Genomic DNA, 22,602 nt, shown 5'->3' on the forward strand with positions numbered 1-22,602 from the left:
TACTCTTGGCAGGGGAAGGCGGAGGGACTGCCCACGCTGGGTGGAACATCAGACAGGGAGGGCGTTGGAGCAGCTCTGCAGGCTGAGGGTGGTGGGCTGGGGTCAGAGCCTCCTTCCCTGCCTTCTCACGGCTGCCCCCACTGCCACCTCTCTGATCTCACGCTGCCCGCACGTTCCTCTCAGAGCCAGCTCTTCATCCGACCACTCAGGCCTTGGTCCATCTCCCCTCTCTAGAGACGCCTCCCCACCCAGCCTGCCCACAATCGCCCACCCCCAGCACTCTCACATCAGCCTATTTCCTTCAGAGCCCACGTTCTCTCTGAATTCTTTCTTTCCTTTTCTTTTTTAAAAAATATATTTTATTGATTTTTTACAGAGAGGAAGGGAGAGGGATAGAGAGTTAGAAACATTGATGGGAGAGAAACGTCTATCAGCTGCCTCCTGCACACTCCCCACTGGGGACGTGCCCGCAACCAAGGTACATGCCCTTGACCGGAATCGAACCTGGGACCTTTCAGTTCGCAGGCCGACGCTCTATCCACTGAGCCAGACGGGTTAGGGCTCCTTTTCTTTTTTAACTTATGATCTGCTTCTCCAAGCAGAACATGAGCCCCAGGAGGACAGGGCCTGCCTGGTTCCTGGCTGTGTCTTCAGAGGCAGAGGCCCCAGAACCGCCTGTGGAGGAATCACTGGGCCATCCTCCAGGTCTCCCAGCCCTGCTCCCTATCCCAGCCGTTCCCCACAGCACCCACAGCCATCTCTCACGGACACACCTGCCTGCGACACTTTCGCTCTGGCTCCCAGCAATCCTCCAGGCCCCAGGGGACCTGGCCCTGTCGCCCACCCCACCTGGCTCCACCCCAGCCACACACACCTTTCTTCGGTCCCTGCTCAGGGACTCGGCAGGTTCTGGTTCCTCTGCCTGGAATGCTCTTCCTCTGCCCCTTCTGACTCTGACTCTGTCTCATCATGTGGGCCTCCCCGAATGCACCCCCTCAGAGAGAAGCCTTCTGTGAACCATCCCCCAAAGGCGCCCCTCCCAGTCCCACTCACATGTCCCGTTTCACTGTGGCCCTCAACTGTCTGAAATCCCGGATTCCTGCTTTTCTCTCGATAGACTCTCTCCTACTTGACCAGCGGTTCTCAACCTGTGGGTCTCGACCCCTTTCGGGGTCGAACGACCCTTTCACAGGGGTCGCCTGAGACCATCGGAAAACACATATATAATTACATATTGTTTTTGTGATGAATCGCTATGCTTTAATTATGTTCAATTTGTCACAATGAAAATACATCCTGCATATTAGATATTTACATGACGATTCATAACAGTAGCAAAATTACAGTTATGAAGTAGCAACAAAAATAATTTTATGGCCAGAACCGGTTTGGCTCAGTGGATAGTATTTAAAGGCTCGCGGCATTAGGAAGGTTGAGAACCACTGTACTAGACCGTCCATTCCACAAGGGCGGGGCCAGGCCTACCTATCTCCACGGCATCCCCCATCTGAGAATAGTTCCTGGCACTTACCAGGCAGAGCTGCTGAATGAATAGATGAACCCGTTCCTCTCATTTGGGCAGGACATTTGTAGGCATTGGCCCAGGGCAGCCCCACTTCAAGCCAACGCCTACAGAAGGGTCTGACACGCTAAGGGTGCAAGGCCGCCCCCGGGAAAGCTGGGCTGGAGCGCTGAGGGACGGAGGGAAGGTGGGAGCGCTCACCTGTGCCCATGTACACGGCGAGGGCTATGACCATGGCGGCCGTCACCACCCCGCCCCAGGTCTTCACCTCGGGCTGCCGCATGCTGTTGAAGATGGGCACGCTGCTCACGTGGCACTGTCAGGGCGAAGGTCACAGTTATCTTGGGGAAGTGACCTCGCCCCCCCCCGTTTCCAGAGGGAGGTACCTTGGAGACAAAGACCACAGGGACAAGGGGCGAGTCCTGGGGTTCCCCACTCCATCCTTCCTCCCAGGATCCCCCATCCTGCCCGTGATGTGGGCTCCATCCCAGGGTGGGGAGTGAGCTAAGGGGGCCGCAGGGACCTGGCAACTGGCACCTGAAATCCAAAGCAGATGGTGGGCATGGCATTGAACACGGCCATCCAGGAAGCTGGCCTGTGGAAAACACAAGAACGTGCTGCCTGGGGACCCCACACAGCCACCAACTCCCCCCCATCCCCCATGCCTTTACTCTTCCTCCAGCCAACCATGGCCTCCACCAGTGAGCCTTCTACACACTCCACCCACAGAAGTCTGGGAACGGGGAGAGGGCACATCTCCATTTCACAGGTCAGTAAACTGAGGCCCTTCAAGGCCCTCCTGGGACTGAAATCCAGAATTTCTGGCTCCTACACCGGGGCTTTTACTTTTTTTGGTTTGTTCCTTTCAAAAAAATGAAACTTTTTTTTTTTTTTTTTAAAAAAATGACCAAATAGATCCACCCTCATGTAGAAGATACAGAAATTACAGAGACGCACAAGTTGGAAAAATGTGTAGCTCCACCCTGGCAGGCTCCACAGCCTGAGGCCCCATCTCACGTTGGCTCAGTGGTTGGGCGTTAGTGGCAAACTCTCTCCCGTCTCTGGTTCTCACTTCCCTTCAGCGGAGAGAGATGAGGACCGCTTGTTCCTACGATGACCGATGCGCCAAGCCCCACCGAGCCTTAAGATGAGCACCTGTGTGGCCTTTCGGTGTCTGACTCGGCACCTTCTGGGGCCCAAGCAGCCGATCCTCCCCCACGTGTCTCTTGGGGGTCCGCACCCACCTGGTCAGGATGTCCCCCGGGGTCATCTCCTTATCCGGCCAGATGTACTTGATGATAACGATGGCAGTGACGTACCAGGTGCCCACGACGCTCAGGAAGCTGCGGGAAGAATGGACGGAGCTCCTTCCTCCCCAGCCCCAGCCGCCCTTTCTCTGCTCCCACCCCAGGGGCATCTACCCTTCGTTCTAGTGACCTCAAGTGTCTACTGAACAACTTGGGAGGCTATTTCCAGCAAAGACTCCAGAAATGCATGAGAAAGAAGTTTTGGAGAAACTGGCCACAGCCAGGAGGGAGCTGGACCCCACAGGGGACCAGACTGGCATTTCTGACCATCAGGAAATGCACTGGCTCAGCTCCAGCGCTCGGAGGGCTGGGCTTCAATCAGAGCGGCCCACACGTGGCGAGGGCTGCAAGGAGGGCCCTTGAGAGCTAGGAGATACCGGAGGTAAAAGGGTTGGAGGTACAAATACTGGAATGTCAACATGACAGGGGACCCTGGAGACAGCTGAGTGCGACCCTGCCGATTACGGAGGCGCAGGAAACAGCTTTTCAGACCCTGAGTCAGGCAGCCAGTCTCCTCCCTTCATAACAAGCTGCGTGGAAGATGCTGCCCGGGTGGCAATCCCAACTGATCAAAAGTCCCATTCTCTCCGGGAAAGCTAAGGTCCAGGCCCGGAGGCTGCCTTTGCCCTCTGGTTGCCACCTGTCCCTTTGACACGGACACTGAATATCCCACTGATGCTCAGGGCCACCGTCTCTCTTTGCTGCTAACAGGAAGGAAAGTCTTCTGCTGGAACCCGTGCAAGCCCTGGCCGGCCACCCTTGCCCGCTCTTGCCGCCCCAGGAGGGCATGGAGGTGGCATGGAGGACAGGGGCTCCCTGGCAGCCCCTGGGTCTCCAGGGTTCTGTCTGGCCCAGGTTGGGGTGGGGGCTCCGAACCTGGCATACTTCTGGAAGCCGATCTCCCTGGGGATGGAGAGGGGCAGGATGAAGAGGAAGGCCGTGAGGCTGATGGTAAACTTGCGGTCCGTGTACCAGGGGCTGCCACCGGCCCCCTCAGGCTCCTTTGCCAACACAGCTATAACTGCACAGGGAGGAAGGAGGGAACGTCAGACCAGGCCACTGCAAGGTGCGGCCCTCCTGCTCCGCTGGGCCTCGGGGCTCCCATCTGTCTAATGGGCCCAGCAGCCGGGAGGAGGATTCCCAGGGGAAGGTGTTCCAGGCCCTTTCCCTCCACCCCTAGGATTCCCAGGGCCAAGGGGGAGGGATGAGGTGGCTACGGAGGGAGCCTCACTTTTGTCCTGCTGGTCCCCAATGATGATGAGGAAGGCGATGCAGGTGCCGAAGGTGTAGATGGCAATGGACACCTCGCACAGCACGCCCGTCAGCTTGCCACACACAGCCCACACCACCTCCTGATAGGTCCGCTCGTTGCTGGCCTGGGAGCAGTAGGCGAGGATGACGAGGCCGCTGATGATGAAAACCAGCATGCCCTGTGGGCAGGGGCAGAGCAGGAGGGTGTGGAAAAGGCCTGGCAGCAAAGGACAGCCTGGTTTTGCTCAGTATTTATGGGGCCAGTGCTCAAAGCTGGTTTGGCATAGAGACCTCATCTTGCAGGGCAATTTAAAAAAATATATTTTATTGATTTTTTTACAGAGAAGAAGGGAGAGGGACAGAGAGTTAGAAACATGGATAAGAGAGAAACATCGATCAGCTGCCTCCTGCACACCCCCTACTGGGGATGTGCCCACAACCAAGGTACATGCCCTTGACCGGAATCGAACCTGGGACCCTTCACTCCGCAGGCCGACGCTCTATCCACTGAGCCAAACCGGTCAGGGCATTGCAGGGCAATTTTAATAGATTACTGGAGACCTGAGATTTTCTTTAGAAACAAAAGGAGCTTTGTAGAAAAGTTCAAATGCACACAAAAGTAGAAAGAATGGTATAATGGACCCCCATGTCCTTATTACTCAGCTTCAAAAATGATCAATTCATGCCCAATCCTGTTTCATCTATTCTTTCACCCACTCTGGATTAATATTTTTTTAAAAAACGTTCTCTCTCTTTTGTAAAAATAATTTTTTATTTATTTTAAAGAGAGAGAAAGGGAGGGACGAGGAACACCGGGCAGGCTGGGGCGGCCCGGGCGGTGGGGACAGAAAAAAAAAAAATAAAGAGAGAGAAAGGGAGAGGAATAGAGAGATAGAAACATCGATAAGAAGCCCCTACTGCCCTAACCGGTTTGGCTCAGTGGATAGAGCATCAGCCTGCGGACTGAAAGGTCCCAGGTTCGATTCTGGCCAAGGGCATGTACCTTGGTTTCGGGCACATCCCCAGTAGGAGGTGTGCAAGAGGCAGCTGATCGATGTTTCTCTCTATCCCTCTCTTCCTCTCTGTAAAAAAATCAATAAAATATATTAAAAAAAAAAAAAAAAAAAAGAAGCCCCCTACTGGGGTCAAGCTTGCAAGCTGGTCACATGCCCTGACCGGGAGTCAATTCAGCGACCTCTTGATTCATAGGTCGATGCTCAACCACTGAGCCACACGGGCCGGGCTCTGGATTATTTTGAAGAAAACACAAGTTCTCATATCACTTCATCAGTACTATTTCATGTAGTTCTAAAAGATAAGGGCCACTTTTAAAAACATAACCACAAGACTGTTAAGTATGCAACTGATGTCAAATTTCCCTGATTGCTCGCAAGGCTTTTGAAGCCTCCTCTGGGCTCAGAGGAAAGAATGCTGCCATAGATGGGTAACATCTGCCCTGCGTGAGGGTGGGGAGAGTGGTAGCTCTGATCACCCCTCATGCAGAGCCTCCCCTTTGAGGCAAAGAGGCCGGACTCCCCAGCTGAACTGCATTCCTGCCCTCTCAGGGCCGCACACTCACCATCTGCAGGGTGACTCCCGCGGCCACGCCCCCGGCGGTGCTGAAGGCTGCTGGGAAGTTGAGCAGTCCTGCCCCCAGGCAGGCGTTGACTACAATGAAGATGGCCCCAAACGAGGACGTGGTGCCTCTGCTCAGACTTTCAGGAGAGGCCTCCCCCTCACTCTTCGGGTCCGAGTCCACACAGGGACTCTGCAGCAGACGGGCCCGCTCCCCAGCATCCGTGCTGAAGCCCCACTCGCCAAGGTCACTGTTGATGCTGACCTGGGCCATAGTCCTGACAGCCCTCTTCCGGCCGGGTCTGCAGATTCTGCCTCACCACCACATCCCCTGTTCAGAGCTGTTCTCCCAGGAGGCCTGTGGGCTCTGGCTCTTCTCAGCCTAGACAGGAAAGGCAGGTACTGCTGTTATGCCAAGGTGGGCACAGAAAGGTAAAACGACTTCCCCCAGATCAGATGGCTGGGGCTGGAACCCGGGTGCACCTGTGTGCAGAATACTGCACTGGGGGCAATAGTGTGGGTGGCAGAGACAGAAATAGGTCCGAGGCAAATCCTGCTTGCTTCAGGCTTACAGATCCATGGGGTATATAAGACAAACATAAGAGAGAGGGATAGTAACATGTCGGCATTAGAAAGAGGCCATGTATGGGCAGGAGTGTCATGGACATATCTCATTCCATCCTTACGACAGGGGTCATGGGGTTTGGAGAGATCAAATCAGTGATCCAGGGTCATATGTTAGCAAGTTGCAGAGTAGGATTTGGATACCGATCTGTCTGCCTTCCCAGCCTGTTTCCACACCACAGGGTTCCAAGAGCAGCCCTCACTCAGAACCAGTGTCTGGATTCTCCATAGCTTCCGAAGTCCTTCAAAAGTCAGGCCAACTCTCACTCATCTCCCACATGATTCACCTAACTACTGCCCACCCTAGAGCCATCCCCTCTGATGCCCTCAACATGCCAGGGGTTCGAAAGGCAAAGGAGGCGCCCTGGGTAGTAGTCAGATGGTTCCCACTGCTCCTCCTGGTCCTGGTCCAACAAAGTCGGGAATGGTACACTCACAAGAGGGAGAAAGGAAGGTGATGATGCTCTTAGACATCGGTCACCACGCATGCAACCAAGACACCAGCCCCAGAGGAAGTATCCCTCTGCTGGCTCCAACTCCAGAAAGACCAGCCAGGGGACACCCATCCAGCCACTCGGCCAAAAAATCAGAGCAGTGAGTAGCAGAGGGAGTCTTGGGCTCCCAGGCTCCCAGCAGAGCTCCAGACAGAGCCCCGCAAAGCTAGTGCTGCCAGAGCTGTGACCTCCCTCTCAGCCCTGCTCACGTCTCAGAACAGGGGTGTAAGATCGCTCAGCCGTCCCTCCCCCCAGTTACTCAGCTCCATCCTCCCCGGCTTACCTGCTGTTCCCACCTGATAAGGGCTACGGTGGAGGGGGTGCTGCTCCTTACAGCTCCTTCTCCCCAAACGCCTGGGATCTGATTCTCCTCACTTCTCTCTCTCTGGCCCCAATTTCTTCTTTTCTCTTTGCTAAAGGTCCGCCGTCAGCAGAGTGATGAGTTTGAGCTGTTTTGTGCTGGTCAGCAAATAGAGGCGAGCTGAGCCGCTCGGACTCTAAGTCGTAGAAGGGAGCACCAGGTCAGTCAGGTAAATAGGCGCACGGAGGGAAGACGCTGGGCTAAAGTCACAGCGGGCAGCCGGCAGAACCAGAACTAGGAGCCTGGCGCCCTCGGGGAGCTGGCATCACTGCAGGAGGCCCCTCGGTTCCCAAGCGGAGCGGGACCCCACTCCAGCCCGCGGCTGGATCCCCGAAATAGGAGAGGTGGACTCACTGGGAGGTGGACCAGGGCGCACCCCGCGCGGAGGGGATGGCCCCAGGCATGCAGTGAGGCGAGTGGGCTGCTGTCGGGTAAACTGGGCGGAGGCACCGGGATTTGATCCGGGCCTAGGACTGGGTGGAGACTGGGCAGGAACCGGCCAGCCGAGGGCGGCCGTGGGACCAAGGACGCCGGGCTTCCGATCGCCCTGCGGGGAGTGGGCAGGGCTCTGCTGCGATCGGGGGTTTGGGTACCTGGGGACCTAAAACTCCCACCCTCCAGCTTTTCTACTTTCAGCCACCTACCCACGGTACCTCATGTCCCAGCCGGCTGGGGAGACACGTGAACAGAGGTCACGTGACAGTCGGGCTACGGAGCGCGGGACACTCTGGGAGTTGTAGTTTCCGCAGGTAGTCTCCACGGTATGTGTGTACTGTTCTGGTTTGCTTAACTGGTCACTTGTTGAAGGCTGTCTGAGCTGTTTGCAGGTTTTCAAAGTAATCGTTTTTTATTTTTGAGCTTTATTCACTTTATCCTAAAACCGATCCTTTAAAAATGTCCAATACACCTGGCAGCCGTGGCTCAATGGTTGTGCATTGACCTATGAATCAGGAGGTCATGGCTCAATTCTGGTCCAGGCACTTGCAGGGGTTGTGGGCTGGATTCCCTGTGTGGGCGTGTAGGTGGCAGCCAATCAATGTTTCTCTCTCATCATTGATGTTTCTCTCTACCTCTCCATTCCTCTCCGAAATAAATAAAAAATATATTAGAAAATAAAAGAAATTGAAGAAAAAGGTCCAATACAGTCGTTTTTAGTATATTCATAGTTTTGCAACCATAACCATTGTCTAATTTCAGCATTGTTATCACTCCCCCCACCAACACACCCCATAACCATTAGTAGTCAAACACCCCCCAACCCCCATTTCCTCTCCCCCAAGCCCCTGGTACCACTAACCTACTTGGTGTTTTGGATGAGCTGTTATCAAGTTTCATCCATGTTGGAGCATATTGGTACTGCATTCCATTCCGTTTTATTACTAAACTAGAGGCCTGGTGCACGTCGTGCACTGGAGGGGGGGTGGTCCCTCAGTCCAGCCTGCGCCCTCTTGCAGTCCAGGACCCCTCGGGGGATGTCTGCCTGATGGCTTAGGCCTGCTCCCCGCCTAAGCCATCAGGCAGACATCCCTGAGAGGGTTCTTTAGCACATTGCCGCCTGGAGGCAGGAGAGGCTCCCGCCACCACCACTGCACTTGCCAGCCGTGAGCCCGGCTTCTGGCTGAGCAGCGCTCCCGCTGTGGGAGCGCACTGACCACCAAGGCTCTGCCCCCTGGTGGTCAGTGAGCATCACATTCAAGCAGTTATTCCCCGTTCAGTCAATTTACATATTGCGGGGAGTGGGCCTAAGCTGTCAGTTGGACATCCCCTGAGGGCTTCCAGACTGCAAGAGGGCGCAGGTCGGGTTGAGGGACCCCCCTCCCCAGTTCATGAATTTCGTGCACCAGGCCTCTAGTATAGGATAATATTTCATCATGCTATGGCTATACCACATTTTATTTATCCATCAGTTGATTGGACATTAGCTATGTTTCCACTTTTGGGCTATTGTGAATAATGCCGCTATGAACACTCATGGACATGTGTTTGTGTGGATGTGTGCTTTCTTTTGTCTTGGGTAAGTGTATAGAGTGGAATTGCCAGGTCAGACGGTAAGCCTGTTTAACTTTTTGAGAATTGCTGGACTGTTTTCCAAAGCAGCTCCACCATTTTACATTCCTATCAATATTGTGTGAGGGTCCAATTTCTTCACATCCTGATGATCCTTATTATATTCTGTCTTTTTCATTACAGTCATCCTAGTGGGTGTGAAGTGATTCCCATTATGGTTTTTATTTGCATTTTCTGGATGACTAATGATTATAGCATCTTTTCATGTGCTTTTTGGCCATTAGTGTGTCTTTGGAGAAATGTCTATTCAGATACTTTTCCCAGTTATTAGTTGGGTTATTTTTCTTTTTATTCTTGAAGTGTGTTCTTTATATATTCTGGATACAAATTCTCAAGATTTAAAAAATTTCTCTGGCTGGTGTGATGTACACCAAAAGCTGGTGGGTTCAATTCCCAGTCAGGGCACATACCCAGCTTGCGGGTTCGATCCCTGGTTGGGGCACGTGCAGGGAGCAACCAATTGATGTTTTCTTTCATGTTGCTATTTCTTTCTCTCTCTCTCCTTTCCCTCCTTCCTCTGAAATCAATTAAAAAATTATAAGATTAAAAACATTGATTTTAGAGAGGGACTTGTTCCACTTATTTATATGTTGTTTGACTCTTGTACATATGTGCCCTGACTGGGGATTGAACCCACAACCTTGGCATATCTGGACAACTTTAACTAAATGAGCTACCCGGCCAGGGCTTCTCGAGTTTTATAAGATTATCATTTAAAAAAATAAAAAAATTATCTTCTATTTATTAGATGCAAACCAATAATTTCTATGAAAAAAACTTCCACAGCCCATAAGGAAAAAGGTTAAAAAAATTCTCAAGCTGGTTGAGTGAGCTGGGCTTTGATCATGTAGATGGAAGCCTGAGGCAGTTTAGTCCAATAGTACCCAATGGCTGGTCAACAAATCAGGTGTTTCTGAACCTCCTAGAAAATTTTCTCTTTTTATTATTAAAAGAACAAAATGACCCCCAAACCTTATCTCAGACATAGAGTCAGAATGTCCAGAGATAAGGCTAGGGAAACAATATTTTTTTAAAATCCAGATTTGGAAACTATTCTACTTTGAACTATAATAAACAGGCATGCCTGCTCAGCGTGGCTCAGTGGTTGAGCATCAACCTATGAACCAGGAGGTCACGGTTCAATTCCTGGTCAGGGCATATGCCAAGGTTGTGGGCTCAGTTCCCAGTGGGGGGCATGCAGGAGGCAGCCGATCAATGATTCTCTTTCATCATTGATGTTTCCATCTCTCTACCTCTCCCTTCCTCTCTGAAATCAATAAATATGTATTTAAACAAACAAAAAAGAGAGGCTATTCTGAGCAAATTACCTCCTTCATCGAGTGGATGAACATGAGCATATTCGACCCAGACTAGAAAACTAGGATAGGGTTGAAGGCAAACAGTCTGAACTGCTGAGAAAAACACACCCCACGTGACTGCGTTTGGTGAGGAAAGGGACTTAGTCCAGGGTGAGCTGGCAATACCTGTGGTTAAAAATAACGAGGTCAGCAGGGTGGTCAGGTTCCCTTTCCTGCTGTCTTGGTGGCCAACTTTCAACCATGTGGTTCCATCAGGGAGACTTAAAGCTGCTTCTGCTAACCTGGGCAGTCAGTCCCTGAACGGCACAGCCGAATAACATGCTGTTTTAGGATACTTTCCCAGACATTCAGTCAAAGTCCATTCCAGGAAGCTCACTTACTTATCCATTTACCACCTTGGTGCATCCGTTCCCAACAGGGACACAGAAAAGCTGGGGTCAGGAGCAAGCCTGCTGTGCACCATGCCCCTCAGGGAGTGAGCAACAAGAGGGAACGAGCAAGCTAAGCCCGCTGTCCCCTCCTCGGGGCCTGACCTCTGCTCCATTTCCAGCCTGGCCCGCCTTGAATGGCTCCTACCACTAAGCAGAAGGGGACAGCGTCACCTTGATGCCAAGCAGGCGCCATTGCTCCATGTCTGCTAAAGAGTAGATGACTTTATGGTAGAGGTTGCAAACTGGTGACCTATTGTTTGCATCTTGCCTGTAAATCATTAAAAAAATTGAATCAGGCCAGGCCAGCGTGGTTCCGTGGTTGTCGACCTATGAACTAGAAGGCCAAGGTTCAATTCCTGGTCAGGGCACATGCCCGTCTCCAGGTATGGGGGAGTGCAGGAGGCAGCCAATCTATCTCACCACTGATGTTTCTATTTCTTTCTCCCTCTCCTTTCCTCTCTGAAATCATTAAAAAAATATTTTTAAAAAGTTGAATCAGTTGCCAACTTTTAAGCATCAATAGATGTTCCAGAAAAGTAGGATTGTGGTCCAGCTGGTATGGCTCAATGGTTGAGTGTCGACCTATGAACCAGGAGGTCATGGTTCAATTCCCGGTTGGGGTCCATGTTTCAGGTTCAATTCCCTGCACCAAAAGGTCACCGGTTCAGTTCCTAGTCACGGCACATACCCAGGTTGGGGTTTCGGTTTCCATATGTAAGACAGCTGATCGATGTTTCTCTTTCACATGGATGTTTCCCTCCCTCTCCCCTCCTTTCTCTCTGAATTCAATAAAAACATATATAAAACAGGATTTGTTATTTGAAAAATGGAAGACGTGCCATCCTGGACTTTCATTCTCACAGCACCTCTCACTTCCCTCTTTCTCATTACTGGGATGTCCCCAGTGGTCATCTTACATCCAGGTGGCATCACTTTTAACTTTACCTTCATTGTTTAGATTACCTACCTCACTCCCAGAGCTATTTGAAGCTGCCACCTCCCCTCCATCTCCTCCGCTCCCTGCGGACACCCACAGATCCTTTGAGGTACTCCACTTGTCCCCCACGGTCCAATGGATCATATCTACATTTCCAACATCTTTGGACTAGACAAGCTGAGTGAGAGCGAGACAAGGATGTGGCTTTAGTTTACATTCAGAACAGCTCACACACCCACTGGCTCATGGTCAGCTGGACAGGACTTCAGAGTTCCGGGACATACACCCACTCCTGCCCTTCCCTCCCATTAAAGAGAAAATATAACATAGTCGACAGTGGTTGGGTCGCAGTAACTTTATTGTAACAGAGAAACCAGGCTGCAGTAGGTCTACATGATTAGAGTAGGTGGTGGTGATCTTTCTAAAGGGTGAGTGAAGCCCGAGCCCAGCTGGAAGCGCACGAAGGTTAAAACCAAAACCTGAATATCCTCCTGCCTGGCTCAACCTGCATCCCCCGGGACGGGAGATGAGTGGCTGCACAACACTGCACTAGGGTACGAGGTCCAACTGGGCAGAGGCGACATGCCGGCGGGAGACAAGCAATCACTGAAGAGGACGCTGCAATAATCTGTTAACCATTCTCCGCTATTCTTTGTTGAGAGGTGAGGGTGTGGGGTGAGCAGTAAATTATGTTCTTCATTCTTCAGGTGAGTAAGCGCTACAGGGTGGGGTTGATGGTCATCAAGCAGAAGAGGGTGAAAATCTAGGCTGGCTACAGATCTTTGTGTCTATGGAGAAGAGCAGCGCTGACAGAAGAGAAGGGAACATTGAAATGCCCACAAATAAGTACCAGAAGCAGAGCCTTCTCGCTCTTTTTCTTAAGTAAGACCGGAAACAGCATCTTTTCGTGTTCCTGGTTGCCGTGGCAGCCGACTCGCTAGCTTTCACGAAGCTCGGGTTCTGCAACGTGGTCTGCTGGTGAGGCTGCTCAATCCGGGAGCACAACTGTGAGGCTGACCATGATGGCTGGAGCCAGGTCTTCTCAGAGAGGCTCGAATACGTGGCATCGACACCATCAGGTGCTTCGGTTAAAGCTTCTGGAATATTGCAATGGTGTGATTGACAGGTTTTTGGCTATGACGTTCTTGTACATGTAAACTCTTTCGGAAAAGCTGGAGGTACACAGATGAGGGAGATTTTGGTTTAGAGCCACAAAGTTCCACGCACCAGCCACAGATGCCTCTGCCCAGTTCCCTACAAGTCCTTTGCCGAGAAACCATTCCATCGCTGAGTTTTCAGTACTGTGGTTGAAAGAAGTGATCCGCCCACCACCACCCACCCTCCCTCTTCCTCCGTGTGCAGCCCACAGCAGCAGAGGTTGGCAGGGGGGTTGTCTCTGTTTCCTCTCATCACGGACATTACTTGGTGACCTGGTGAATGGCATGGGCAAGGTAGCCCACGTTGCCGGAGGTGACTCCTGCCACGGAGATGCGGCCGTCCTTTGTCATGTAGACCGAGAACTCCTTGGTCAGCCGCTCCACCTGCAGAGAGAAGAATGCTTGGGCATGTCCAGCTCACGCGAGTGTGTGTGTGTCCCCAGCCCTGGCACAAGAGCCACGTGTTAAGATAGAAAAATAACAGAGGCTCTGTTTTTTTCACTTAAACCCTAGTCCCAGAATATGGTGTGTTAGCTTAGAGTGAAAGGAAGGAAAGCTACTTTAAAATAGGGTGATGAATTCTGAGGAGGAACAGGTGAAAAAAATGTTAGAGTCAGCATTTGCAGGAAAAACAGATGCAGGATCCAGCTGTGGATCAGCAGTTTCTCCTTCTAATTTTCAGGTCCCTGCTTGTTCTGGTCTCTCTTAGAGAAGCAGTGGTTATCTGCTTTATAAAAAACAATGAATGCCAGAACCGGTTTGGCTCAGTGGATAGAGCGTCGGCCTGCAGACTGAAAGGTCCCAGGTTTGATTCCGGTCAAGGGCATGTACCTTGGTTGCGGGCACATCCCCAGTAGGAGGTATGCAGGAGGCAGCTGATCGATGTTTCTCTCTCATCGATGTTTCTAACTCTCTATCTCTCTCCCTTCCTCTCTGTAAAAAATCAATAAAATATATTTTAAAAAAAAACCAAAAAACAACAACGATGAAGACAAGTCCTGCTTTTTGGAAGTCTGTACCTCACAGAGGATGCAGATAGGTAAATGACTAATAAAAAACAAAGCAGAATGAACGCTACACACATACTTCATGTCCCTAAAAGCCTCCAAAATGACTGTTTTCGGGGTAATCCTGAATAAGTAGGCGCCCTAGGACTGAGTAACTGGTCTGCTACCGAGAGTCCACTCACCTGCTCGGGCTTCAGTCCTGTGAAACAAAACATGCCAATCTGGTCGGTGATGTGCTGCCAGTTGTGGGAGGAGCCCTCCTTCTTGAGGTTGGAGACCAGCTGGGTCCGCATGCTAATGATGCGGTCGGCCATGCCTTTCACTTCCTGCAACCTGTAAAAAGCCTGGGATGCAGCTCAATTCTGGCCAAGTCCGTTAGATATGCCACAGCTCACAGCATTTTCACTTTCCTTGAGTACTCCCTAGTGTAGCCTAGTGTGTCCCTGACTGAGTCATATGCTGGTCCAGGAAGAAAAAACTATTTTATAGCATTCTGTTTTATACCCAGCTGGCATGGCTCAGTGGTTGAGCGTTGACCTATGAACCAGGAGGTCATGGTTAGATTCCTGGTCAGGGCACATACCCGGGTTGTGGGCTTGATCCCCAATGGGGGGTATGTGATGGATGATTCTCTCTCATCATTGTTGTTTCTCTCTCTCTATTCCTCTCTGAAATCATTTTAAAAAAAGATTAAAAAACAAACAAATACTGAGTAACACTACCTTAGAGCTCAGGTGCCAAGGTATTCAGATGGTATTAAAATAAAAACAAAACTATGATTTTCTTCAGGAAGTTTTCCTCTGTAGGGTACTTCAATATGAACTTGAATTTACTTAACCTGGAGATGATGGAATAAAAGGAAATACCATCTTTGCATTATGCTTGTCTCTTCCAGGGAAAGACCAATGTATTTATTGGAAATGCTACCAAAAGGCACTCTTCTCTCCCTGCCCCCTTCCACATGTGGTAGCTGTGTGATGCTGGGCGTCACTAGTGGCTGATTATAAACAAGCTTTGAAGACTTAGTGGGGGGAAGGGGGTGGCTGGGGCGGCGACGTGTCTTTACCATTGCTTTCGCAGATCGGGGCTGTTCAGAACGGTGGAGGCGATCCGGGCCCCGTTGACAGGAGGGTTGGAATACATGGGGCGAATCAAGATCTTCAACTGTGACTCCACCTTTTTGGCCTCATCGGCATCTTTGCAGACCACAGTGAAGGCTCCCACACGCTCACCTGAAAAGAAAGAATGGATCTTGTCTAGTTCTATCTAAAGCAAATCACGATTACATGTGCTACACATTAGCTGTTTCCAATAGAAACACCACAAAAATAACTCTTATGAGTAAAAAGTTTTTAGCAACCAGGATGGTGAATCCGGGTACAACAGAAAGGTGAATACTCAAGAGTGTTTAAAGGTCTCTTTCTCTTGCACCCATCTTTGTGGCTCATAGAATAGTCACTGTTTAGAGAAGCAGTAATCAGTTTTCTTTGCTGGGAAAATTCAAGGACACTAAAGATGTGGCTAAGATCAGTACAATCCATTTTACCTGTCTTGCCTCTCTGGGGAAGGAGGGACAGGGACAACATACACACATACGCAACCCCACACCTGTGTGGCACCCCTCCCAGCACTTCCTCAATGTCATCAGAATACACGCGCACTGGGTCTTTCACTTTACCGTATAAGCCCATGTTCTTGGCATAGGACTGGCAGAGGCAAACATTAATGCCCTGTTCGATGAAGTGGCGCACAGCCCAGGCATCCTTGTTGCCATCGCCGCTGGCAAAGCCTTGGTAGGCCATGTCGAAGAACGCAAAGAGGTTGTTTTTCTGGAAGGAAAAGAGAAGAAGATGAAAGCTCCAGGCAGCCCCTCTCAAGGTGCCCAGATGGTCACTGTGCTTACTGGGACCAGGCCTGCCTCACAGAGACAGAATCAACACAGTCTCCTCTCCAGGTGGCAGCTTGGCAACGTTTCCGTTTCCTAAGAGTTCAGATATCAATGTACATTTCTTTACTCCGGTTGGTATGGTCCCTCAAGAAGACACTAAGAAAGGAGAATCTCAATCTCCATCTCCCCAGGCAGCTGCTTACTCAAATGAGAACCTCGTTTTAGGCCCTGAGTGGTTGGGTAATTATTCCAGTTTAGTCAGCACAGGATCAGCATCAGCCTTCCTGGAGCTAAAGTCACCCTGGCAGACTCATCTTATACCCAGGGCTCAGGGGCCAGCCATGTCAGAGCCATCTCATCCTGAAAGTGCTCTCCGAATGCTGCTTCTCTCTCTCATTCTGTTTGCAGCTGAGGTCTGACAGAATGTAAAGGAAGGGGAACCAAAAGGAGTGACAATGGGGATGCAGGCGACAGGAGTTATCTTCCTCCCTAGGAATTCTGACCCCATGAGTGACAATGGCGATGCCGAGGGAAGTGGCAAGGATAGGAGGGGACATGAAAAAGGATGAACAAGTTTAACCACTGACCAGGACAGCTGGAGACCCCACCAGCAGACATGTGGGGCCAGTGGATGCCTACGAGACAGGCCAGGCAACGACAAAGTTTTATCATAATTTCCTAGACCTTGCTCATGTAGCATCAAGTACAGAATTGTTAATCTCGCAAATGCAGAGCTCTTTCCTGGCTATTAATAAATGTGTGGACCTGGCCGGTGGGGCTCAATGGTTGAGTGTTGACCCCTGAACCAGGAGGTCACGGTTCGATTCGCAGTCAGGGCATATGCCTGGGTTGCGGGCTCCATCCCCAGTTGGATGGTGTAAGAGGCAGCCAATCAGTGATTCTCTCTCTTTACTGATATTTCTCTCTCTCTCTCCCTCCCTCGTCCTCCCCCTCTGAAATAAATAAACACATTTTTTTAAAAAGTGTGGAAATTTCATGTGGGCTCCTGGCAGTTGTCTGTTCAGCTGTAGCCAGTGAAGCACCGAAGGCTGGTTACCACACAGAACTGTCACCAGTCAGCTCGGCCCTCACCTTCACCACGGAGGCTATCTCCTTCCACTGCTCGGGGCGAGGGTCCACGCCCGTGGGGTTGTGGGCACAGGCGTGCAGGAGGAGGACACTCTGCTGTGGCATTTTCTAAAAAGACAAACAACCGTGAGATCGCTTTGCAGCTTGACAAGGAGACAATTTTCCTGAAATGCCACAGGGTCACTATTACTTGGTAAATAACAAAAAGAACCCAAGGTCTGGAGTTGGCTCATCCTCCGTATTTTACGTCAGGTGTTGAGACCACGCTGGGCGACCTCAAGTCTCCACAAGGAGGTTTATTCCTGATTCTCCTCCCCCATGCACCCCCCCCCCCCCGAGTCACACTTACGGAAATGTCCTCCATGGCGCCCGTGAAGTCAAAGCCGCACGTCTTGGGGTCATAATAGCGGTAGCCCTGCAGCTGCATGCCAGCGTCCCTGAAGATGGGCGTGTGGTTCCCCCAGGTCGGTTTGGGCAGAAAGACATCTCGGCTGAACTTGAAAAATCTTTGCTGAGAGATGGGATAAAAGGGAATGAAAAACGGATGAACGGGGAGGTGAAAAAAGTTGATCTATTTTACGGAAAAGACGTTTTTCTCTCCTGAAACACAGCTCCTCTCCCTGAGTGAGAGCCAGTACTGACTAAGCAGCGAGACTGCCCAGGGGAAACCCAGGCTCTGACAGTTACACGGCCGTGTGGCCAAGCACCTACCAGGGCCTCACTTTCTTCATCTGTAAAATGGTGTTAACTGAACCTCCTTCAGAAAGATCAACTGAGTTAAAATATAAAAGCTTCTAGTAACAGGATGTGCTCAATAAATTATATTCATTATTATTATACTGTCTTACTATAATTATAATGTCTGATTTCTTCTAAGTACTTTAATTTTTAACCCCCGAGTTCATTTATCAGGGAATGAGAAGTCTTCCAAGGTTGTGGAGACAGGAAGTCTACGTCTGAGTCAGCAAACACACATGCGGTAGAAAACCCCGTCATCCTACAGCTCTTTGCTGAAGAAATTTCCAGACTCACCAGAAAGCTGGCTCCGATCCTTAGGGCCCCGGTTCCAGAAATGGTCTGCACGGTGACATACTGCGGGAGACACGAGGTCAGTGAGGCACCACTCCCTGAGCTCAACAGAGCAGAGGCCAAGCACACAGAGGCTGACGATACCCCCAAATGAGCACCAGGAAATGAGAGAGCGGCACTGCTTCATTTCCCCATTTGCTAAGCCACAGACTGACTGGACTCTCCTCATTGGTTCCCCAAAGGGCGGTCTCCTCAGTTTCCGACAGCCCTGCTGATGCAGAGCTAATTCCTTACAGCCTGTTAGTAGCACCATCCCGTGTTACGTGAGACTTTCAGGACAAAACCCCCACCTCCCCAGTGGGGGGGAAAAGACACTAAGAACAGTTACCACATTTAAACATTATTGTACAAGTATACAAAATGGAGTGACTCTGAACATCAAAGGTCCTTGAAAAGTACCTTAGACTAACATTACTACATATCAAAGGTTGTCCAAGAGGCTCCTTTTATGAGTTTTCAGAATCTGAAATGTTAATCATTTGGACAGATGCCTGAGTAGATGTTTCTTCAAACCAGTCCATGTTAGGAGATGAGTAGGAAACCACAGTGTTTTTTTTATTTTATTTTTATTTTTTAAGGCACCATAGAAGCAAGGCTCTACAAAACACCAACCTGTTTTCTGGACTGGCGGGCACTGCATTAAATGGGAGGAACCCAACCAACAAACTCTTTCCTAGCCAAACTTGGTCTCTGCAAACCTTGGCGTGATAAAAATAAACACCTGACTGTAGATCTGATACCAATGGTTCACAAAGGCACAGCAGTTTATAAAAGGCAAACTGATGTTATTTTTAGATAGGCCAGTCGCATACTTAGGTAACAATTGACTATTAGAGGTACACAGACTAAGCAAAAGTTACAGAAAAAAACCCAGAAGTTTTCACGAGGGGTTAACAGGTGGTTGACTGTATGGATATTCAAACCATATTCTGTCCATGACTTATGGTCATTGCTCCATGCCCACTGGGTCAAGGTTATATGTTTTACTCTGAGTCAATGAAGTAACCTGTGGACTTAGACCAGTCTTGTAAATAAAATGTATTTATTCTGTCCTTGGAGGGGTGTGGAGGGGAGAAGTGTGGGCGTAGTTTTGCTACTTTGTGTTTTCCCCAGACTTAAACAGAAAAAAAATTTAAACATACAAATATATCCATTAGAGAAACATATATGTTTCAAAAGAAAGTAAACTATAAGGCACATGAGCTGTTGGGTCAGGTGAGCTGTTTGGTGGCCTGCATGCTTGATGCTAGTCTCTACTACAAGTGTGGGCCTGCATGTACTCCACGGTGCATTCGGGAATCTGTGTGCAAAAAGCTTATGTGCAGTGACCTTTAGGGCCACCTCTCTTCCACAAGAAGGGACCCCTCAGGGAGCCGGAAGGAGGTAACTAAGGGACACTTGTGCTCCCCCATCATGGCTGCAGTGATGCTCCCTGGACCTCAGAGGAGGGAGGCAGCAGGGCTGTGAAGGACCAGCAGAGTGCCCGGCTGGTCCCAGCTGCCAGAGCCTACCTGTGGCTTGTTTCCTGCTTGCTTCCTCCATCTAAGCTGGAAGCTTAGGGCATGAGGGTGGGGGCTAAGTATAGGCCTAAAACTAGGCACAGTTTGGAGTTTCTAAAGCGTACTTAATGTCAAATGAACATAAGCACATGGAAACTAACAGAAAAGCAGTGTCAAATCTATCAAGTCACTACCATATTTTTTGGAACTGGTGTTATAGGAAATCTTTTATTTAAGTAGGGTCAATTTATTAGCTAAAGCAGAGATATTAGCAAAAGTGTGGCCATCTAAAACCATCACCAAGCACAAAGTGATGTTTCTTTTCTTATTTGTTTTAAATTGTTTGAATTATCTCAAATGTATCTAAATTATTACATTTAAGGACAGACCCTGTATGACACCAGAGTCTGCTCGCTTACCCGGCCGCTTTTCAGCACTTCGCTGTTCTCGCCCAGGGCCAGCTCTGCAGACGCCTTACAAAACTCGGCCAGTCCCCCGATGGGCAGGTATTCCTTGTCCAGATTTTTTGCAGCAATCTGGGCCTCTGCCTAGACAAGAGAAAAAGCACCTGTTTAGCTCTTTTCACCTGGAATTACCTTGATTAAGACAGGTGGGGCAAAAGTCGGTTTAGTTTGTTCATATAGAAAATAGTACAATAATTAATAATAATACAAGAATAAACTGTTTTGTGTACTCACAACTGTAAACCTAACTTTTGCCCCAGCCTGTATTAAATGTTTTCTACTTAAATTTTGGAGGTAAAGCTTTATTTTTTTTATTTGGAGATACTGTCCCAGAAGAAGGATAAGTAGAATACTTTATATGTTATATTGCAGAACAGAAATATTTAAATTAATTTTAAAGGTCAGTTTTATGTGGATGGGTAGTGTCTCTTGGTTACCATTTAACATAAAATGGCGTTCTTGGGATGCACCATAACAAGGTTTAAGAGCAACACTTAAAACAGATATCCTATATAATAAGAGGCTAATATGCAAATCGACTGAACGTTGGAATGACCGATCGCTATGACGCACACTGACCACCAGGGGGCAGGTGCTCAACGCAGGAGCTGCCCCCTGGTCGGTGCAGAAGATGGGCTCAGGGCTGGCGAGCGCAGCGGCAGTGGTGGGAGCTTCTCCTGCCTCTGAGGGACCCCCTCCCCAGTGCACAAATTTCGTGTACCGGGTTTCTAGTAAAATAATAAAAATCAAACAAAATAAATAAAAAGAAAGTATTTCAAGATATATGCCAGTCTAAGAACTTACTAGCTGTGTTGACCTGGGCAAATTATTAATCTTTCTGAGCCCGTTTCCCCACCTGTTGAATGAGGGAACAGCTGTTTCTACATCTCATATGGTTGAGGTGAAGAGCCGATGAGCTAATGTACACAAGTGTGTGGTGGGGTTCCAGCTTACAACAACAGCTACATTTGCTGGGTATTCTAAACTGATTTGAGACCAAAAGCACACCCTGCTTCTTGAGTCCTTTTTGCTACTAAGAGATTTGTAGAGATGATACCTAAGGTGCCCTCCTATGTACTCAGAAATTTTTCTTCAGTGGTTCATTCAGCCCCCGCTCTATTACCGCAGTGGCTCACGAGGGCGTAACAGTTCAGGTGATGAGAGAATACTCTTACCCCAGAGTATTCTGAACTGCCACTCACGGTGCCTAGCTCTGCAGTACGGAGGAATGACAGACACATCACCATCCACTTTGGAAGTGGCAAAGCAGCACATTCATATTTCAATGGAGGAGGGACAGATGCAAAGGAAGACATACTTTCTTAAAAAAGAATTGTTCCGCCCTAACTGGTTTGGCTCAGTGGATAGAGCATCGGCCTGCGGACTGAAGGGTCCTGGGTTCGATTCCGGTCAAGGGCATGTACCTTGGTTGCGGGCACATTCCCAGTAGGGGGTGTGCAGGAGGCAGCTGATTGATGTTTCTAACTCTCTATCCCTCTCCCTTCCTCTCTGTAAAAAAATCAATAAAATATATTTAAAAAAAAAGAACTGTTCCTAGAGGATTAGTTAAATTATAACTATAATAATCAATAGTAAGACTACTAATAAATATGCAACAAAAATAAAGAAAATTATTCTATAGTTCAATAGGAAAAAAGGACAGAGTATGTCTGTGTGAGAAGGTGAGCTTTATTAAGGCAATTAAAAGGAGAGAAATGGAAAATAAGAGTAATGCCCATCCACGAAGGCCTAATTCTATGCGTGAGACAGCATGGAAATTCTTGGTCCTTTTGTGCACTCTCAGAATTACATATGACATTATGGCGCTTTCAGAGACAATCACAGAAATGCAACCTTAGGAAAGACCATGCACTTCCAATGGCTCTCTCTTATAGCCAAGGGGACTGCAGCTCAGACAACCTGATGGGAACAGTTAGTGCCAGAACCTGCACCTGGGTCTCCTGGCTCCCCGTCCAGCGGTCTTTCTGCCGCTCCCTGGGTGCTCCCGTCAGTGTACTTATCCCAGCCAGGCAGGAGATGGACGGCACGCTCACCTTCCGGATACTGGGGAGCACGTAAGGCTTTCCATTATCGTCCCGGTAGGCACCGACTCCCAGGTTCATCTTTTTGCTGTTGGTGTCTCTTTTAAAGGCTTCTGTGACTCCCAGGATGGGATCTGGGGGCCCCATCTCCACATGGGCCCACCAGGAGCTGAAATGGGAAAGACAAGACATCAGTTACAGAAGCCAAGATTCCCATGGCCAGAGACATCTTGGATCTGTCACAAATCCACTTCAACGAATGGTTGCATGTTTATTGTGCACATGGTAAAGCAATAGGCACCATAATGCAATAATGCATGAGACCTCAGAGCACCTCGCAGAAGGGTGGGGAAGACCAATAATTTCAATACAAATCCTGTAAGAAGCGGAAGGGGCCACCTCCCTGAATCATCTCGAGGAGGACAAGATGCATGTGTAGGCTTTCAATGCAGTCCAGACCTGACCTGAATTCCCAGGCA

At 49.6% G+C, this 22,602-nt stretch overlaps 2 protein-coding genes across 7 annotated transcripts in view; both read right to left on the reverse strand.

The window, feature by feature from the left end:
* The window catches only part of SLC38A7 (solute carrier family 38 member 7), an 11,212-nt gene extending 3,371 nt beyond the window's left edge, over positions 1-7,841 (reverse strand). Inside the window, exons 1-9 of one of the 5 annotated variants that reach the window (XM_014464748.2) lie at positions 7,788-7,841; positions 7,057-7,270; positions 5,660-6,037; positions 4,061-4,259; positions 3,706-3,850; positions 2,767-2,865; positions 2,060-2,117; positions 1,724-1,838; positions 495-675 (exon numbers count right to left, since the gene is read on the reverse strand). In XM_014464748.2, coding sequence (XP_014320234.2) covers positions 575-675; positions 1,724-1,838; positions 2,060-2,117; positions 2,767-2,865; positions 3,706-3,850; positions 4,061-4,259; positions 5,660-5,929 — 987 coding nt within the window. In that variant the 5' untranslated portion in view covers positions 5,930-6,037; positions 7,057-7,270; positions 7,788-7,841 and the 3' untranslated portion in view covers positions 495-574. Of the gene's footprint in view, positions 1-494; positions 1,200-1,723; positions 1,839-2,059; positions 2,118-2,766; positions 2,866-3,705; positions 3,851-4,060; positions 4,260-5,659; positions 6,038-7,056; positions 7,271-7,778 lie in introns of those variants that run through there. The other 4 variants (XM_014464749.2, XM_014464747.2, XM_023762870.1 and 1 more) reach the window with 4 other exon arrangements.
* A 4,384-nt stretch (positions 7,842-12,225) lies between these two features.
* GOT2 (glutamic-oxaloacetic transaminase 2) lies at positions 12,226-22,315 on the reverse strand. 2 transcript variants are annotated; one of them, XM_006099220.2, is made up of 9 exons: positions 22,136-22,315; positions 20,037-20,165; positions 18,062-18,121; positions 17,379-17,540; positions 17,033-17,137; positions 15,731-15,881; positions 15,119-15,284; positions 14,235-14,385; positions 12,226-13,429 (listed from the first exon to the last, which is right to left on the reverse strand). In XM_006099220.2, the coding sequence occupies exons 1-9, from the start codon at positions 22,313-22,315 to the stop codon at positions 13,307-13,309; spliced, it is 1,227 nt and encodes a 408-aa protein (XP_006099282.1). In that variant the 3' UTR covers positions 12,226-13,306. The 2 variants fall into 2 exon arrangements, with proteins under 2 accessions (XP_006099282.1, XP_023618637.1); XM_023762869.1 differs by lacking the exon at positions 12,226-13,429 and adding an exon at positions 13,545-13,626 and having other exon boundaries at positions 22,136-22,294.
* Between the last annotated feature and the right edge of the window lie 287 nt (positions 22,316-22,602).

This window comes from Myotis lucifugus, unplaced genomic scaffold (genome assembly GCF_000147115.1).
Source record: "Myotis lucifugus unplaced genomic scaffold, Myoluc2.0 scaffold_263, whole genome shotgun sequence".
NCBI classification, from domain to species: domain Eukaryota; kingdom Metazoa; phylum Chordata; class Mammalia; order Chiroptera; family Vespertilionidae; genus Myotis; species Myotis lucifugus.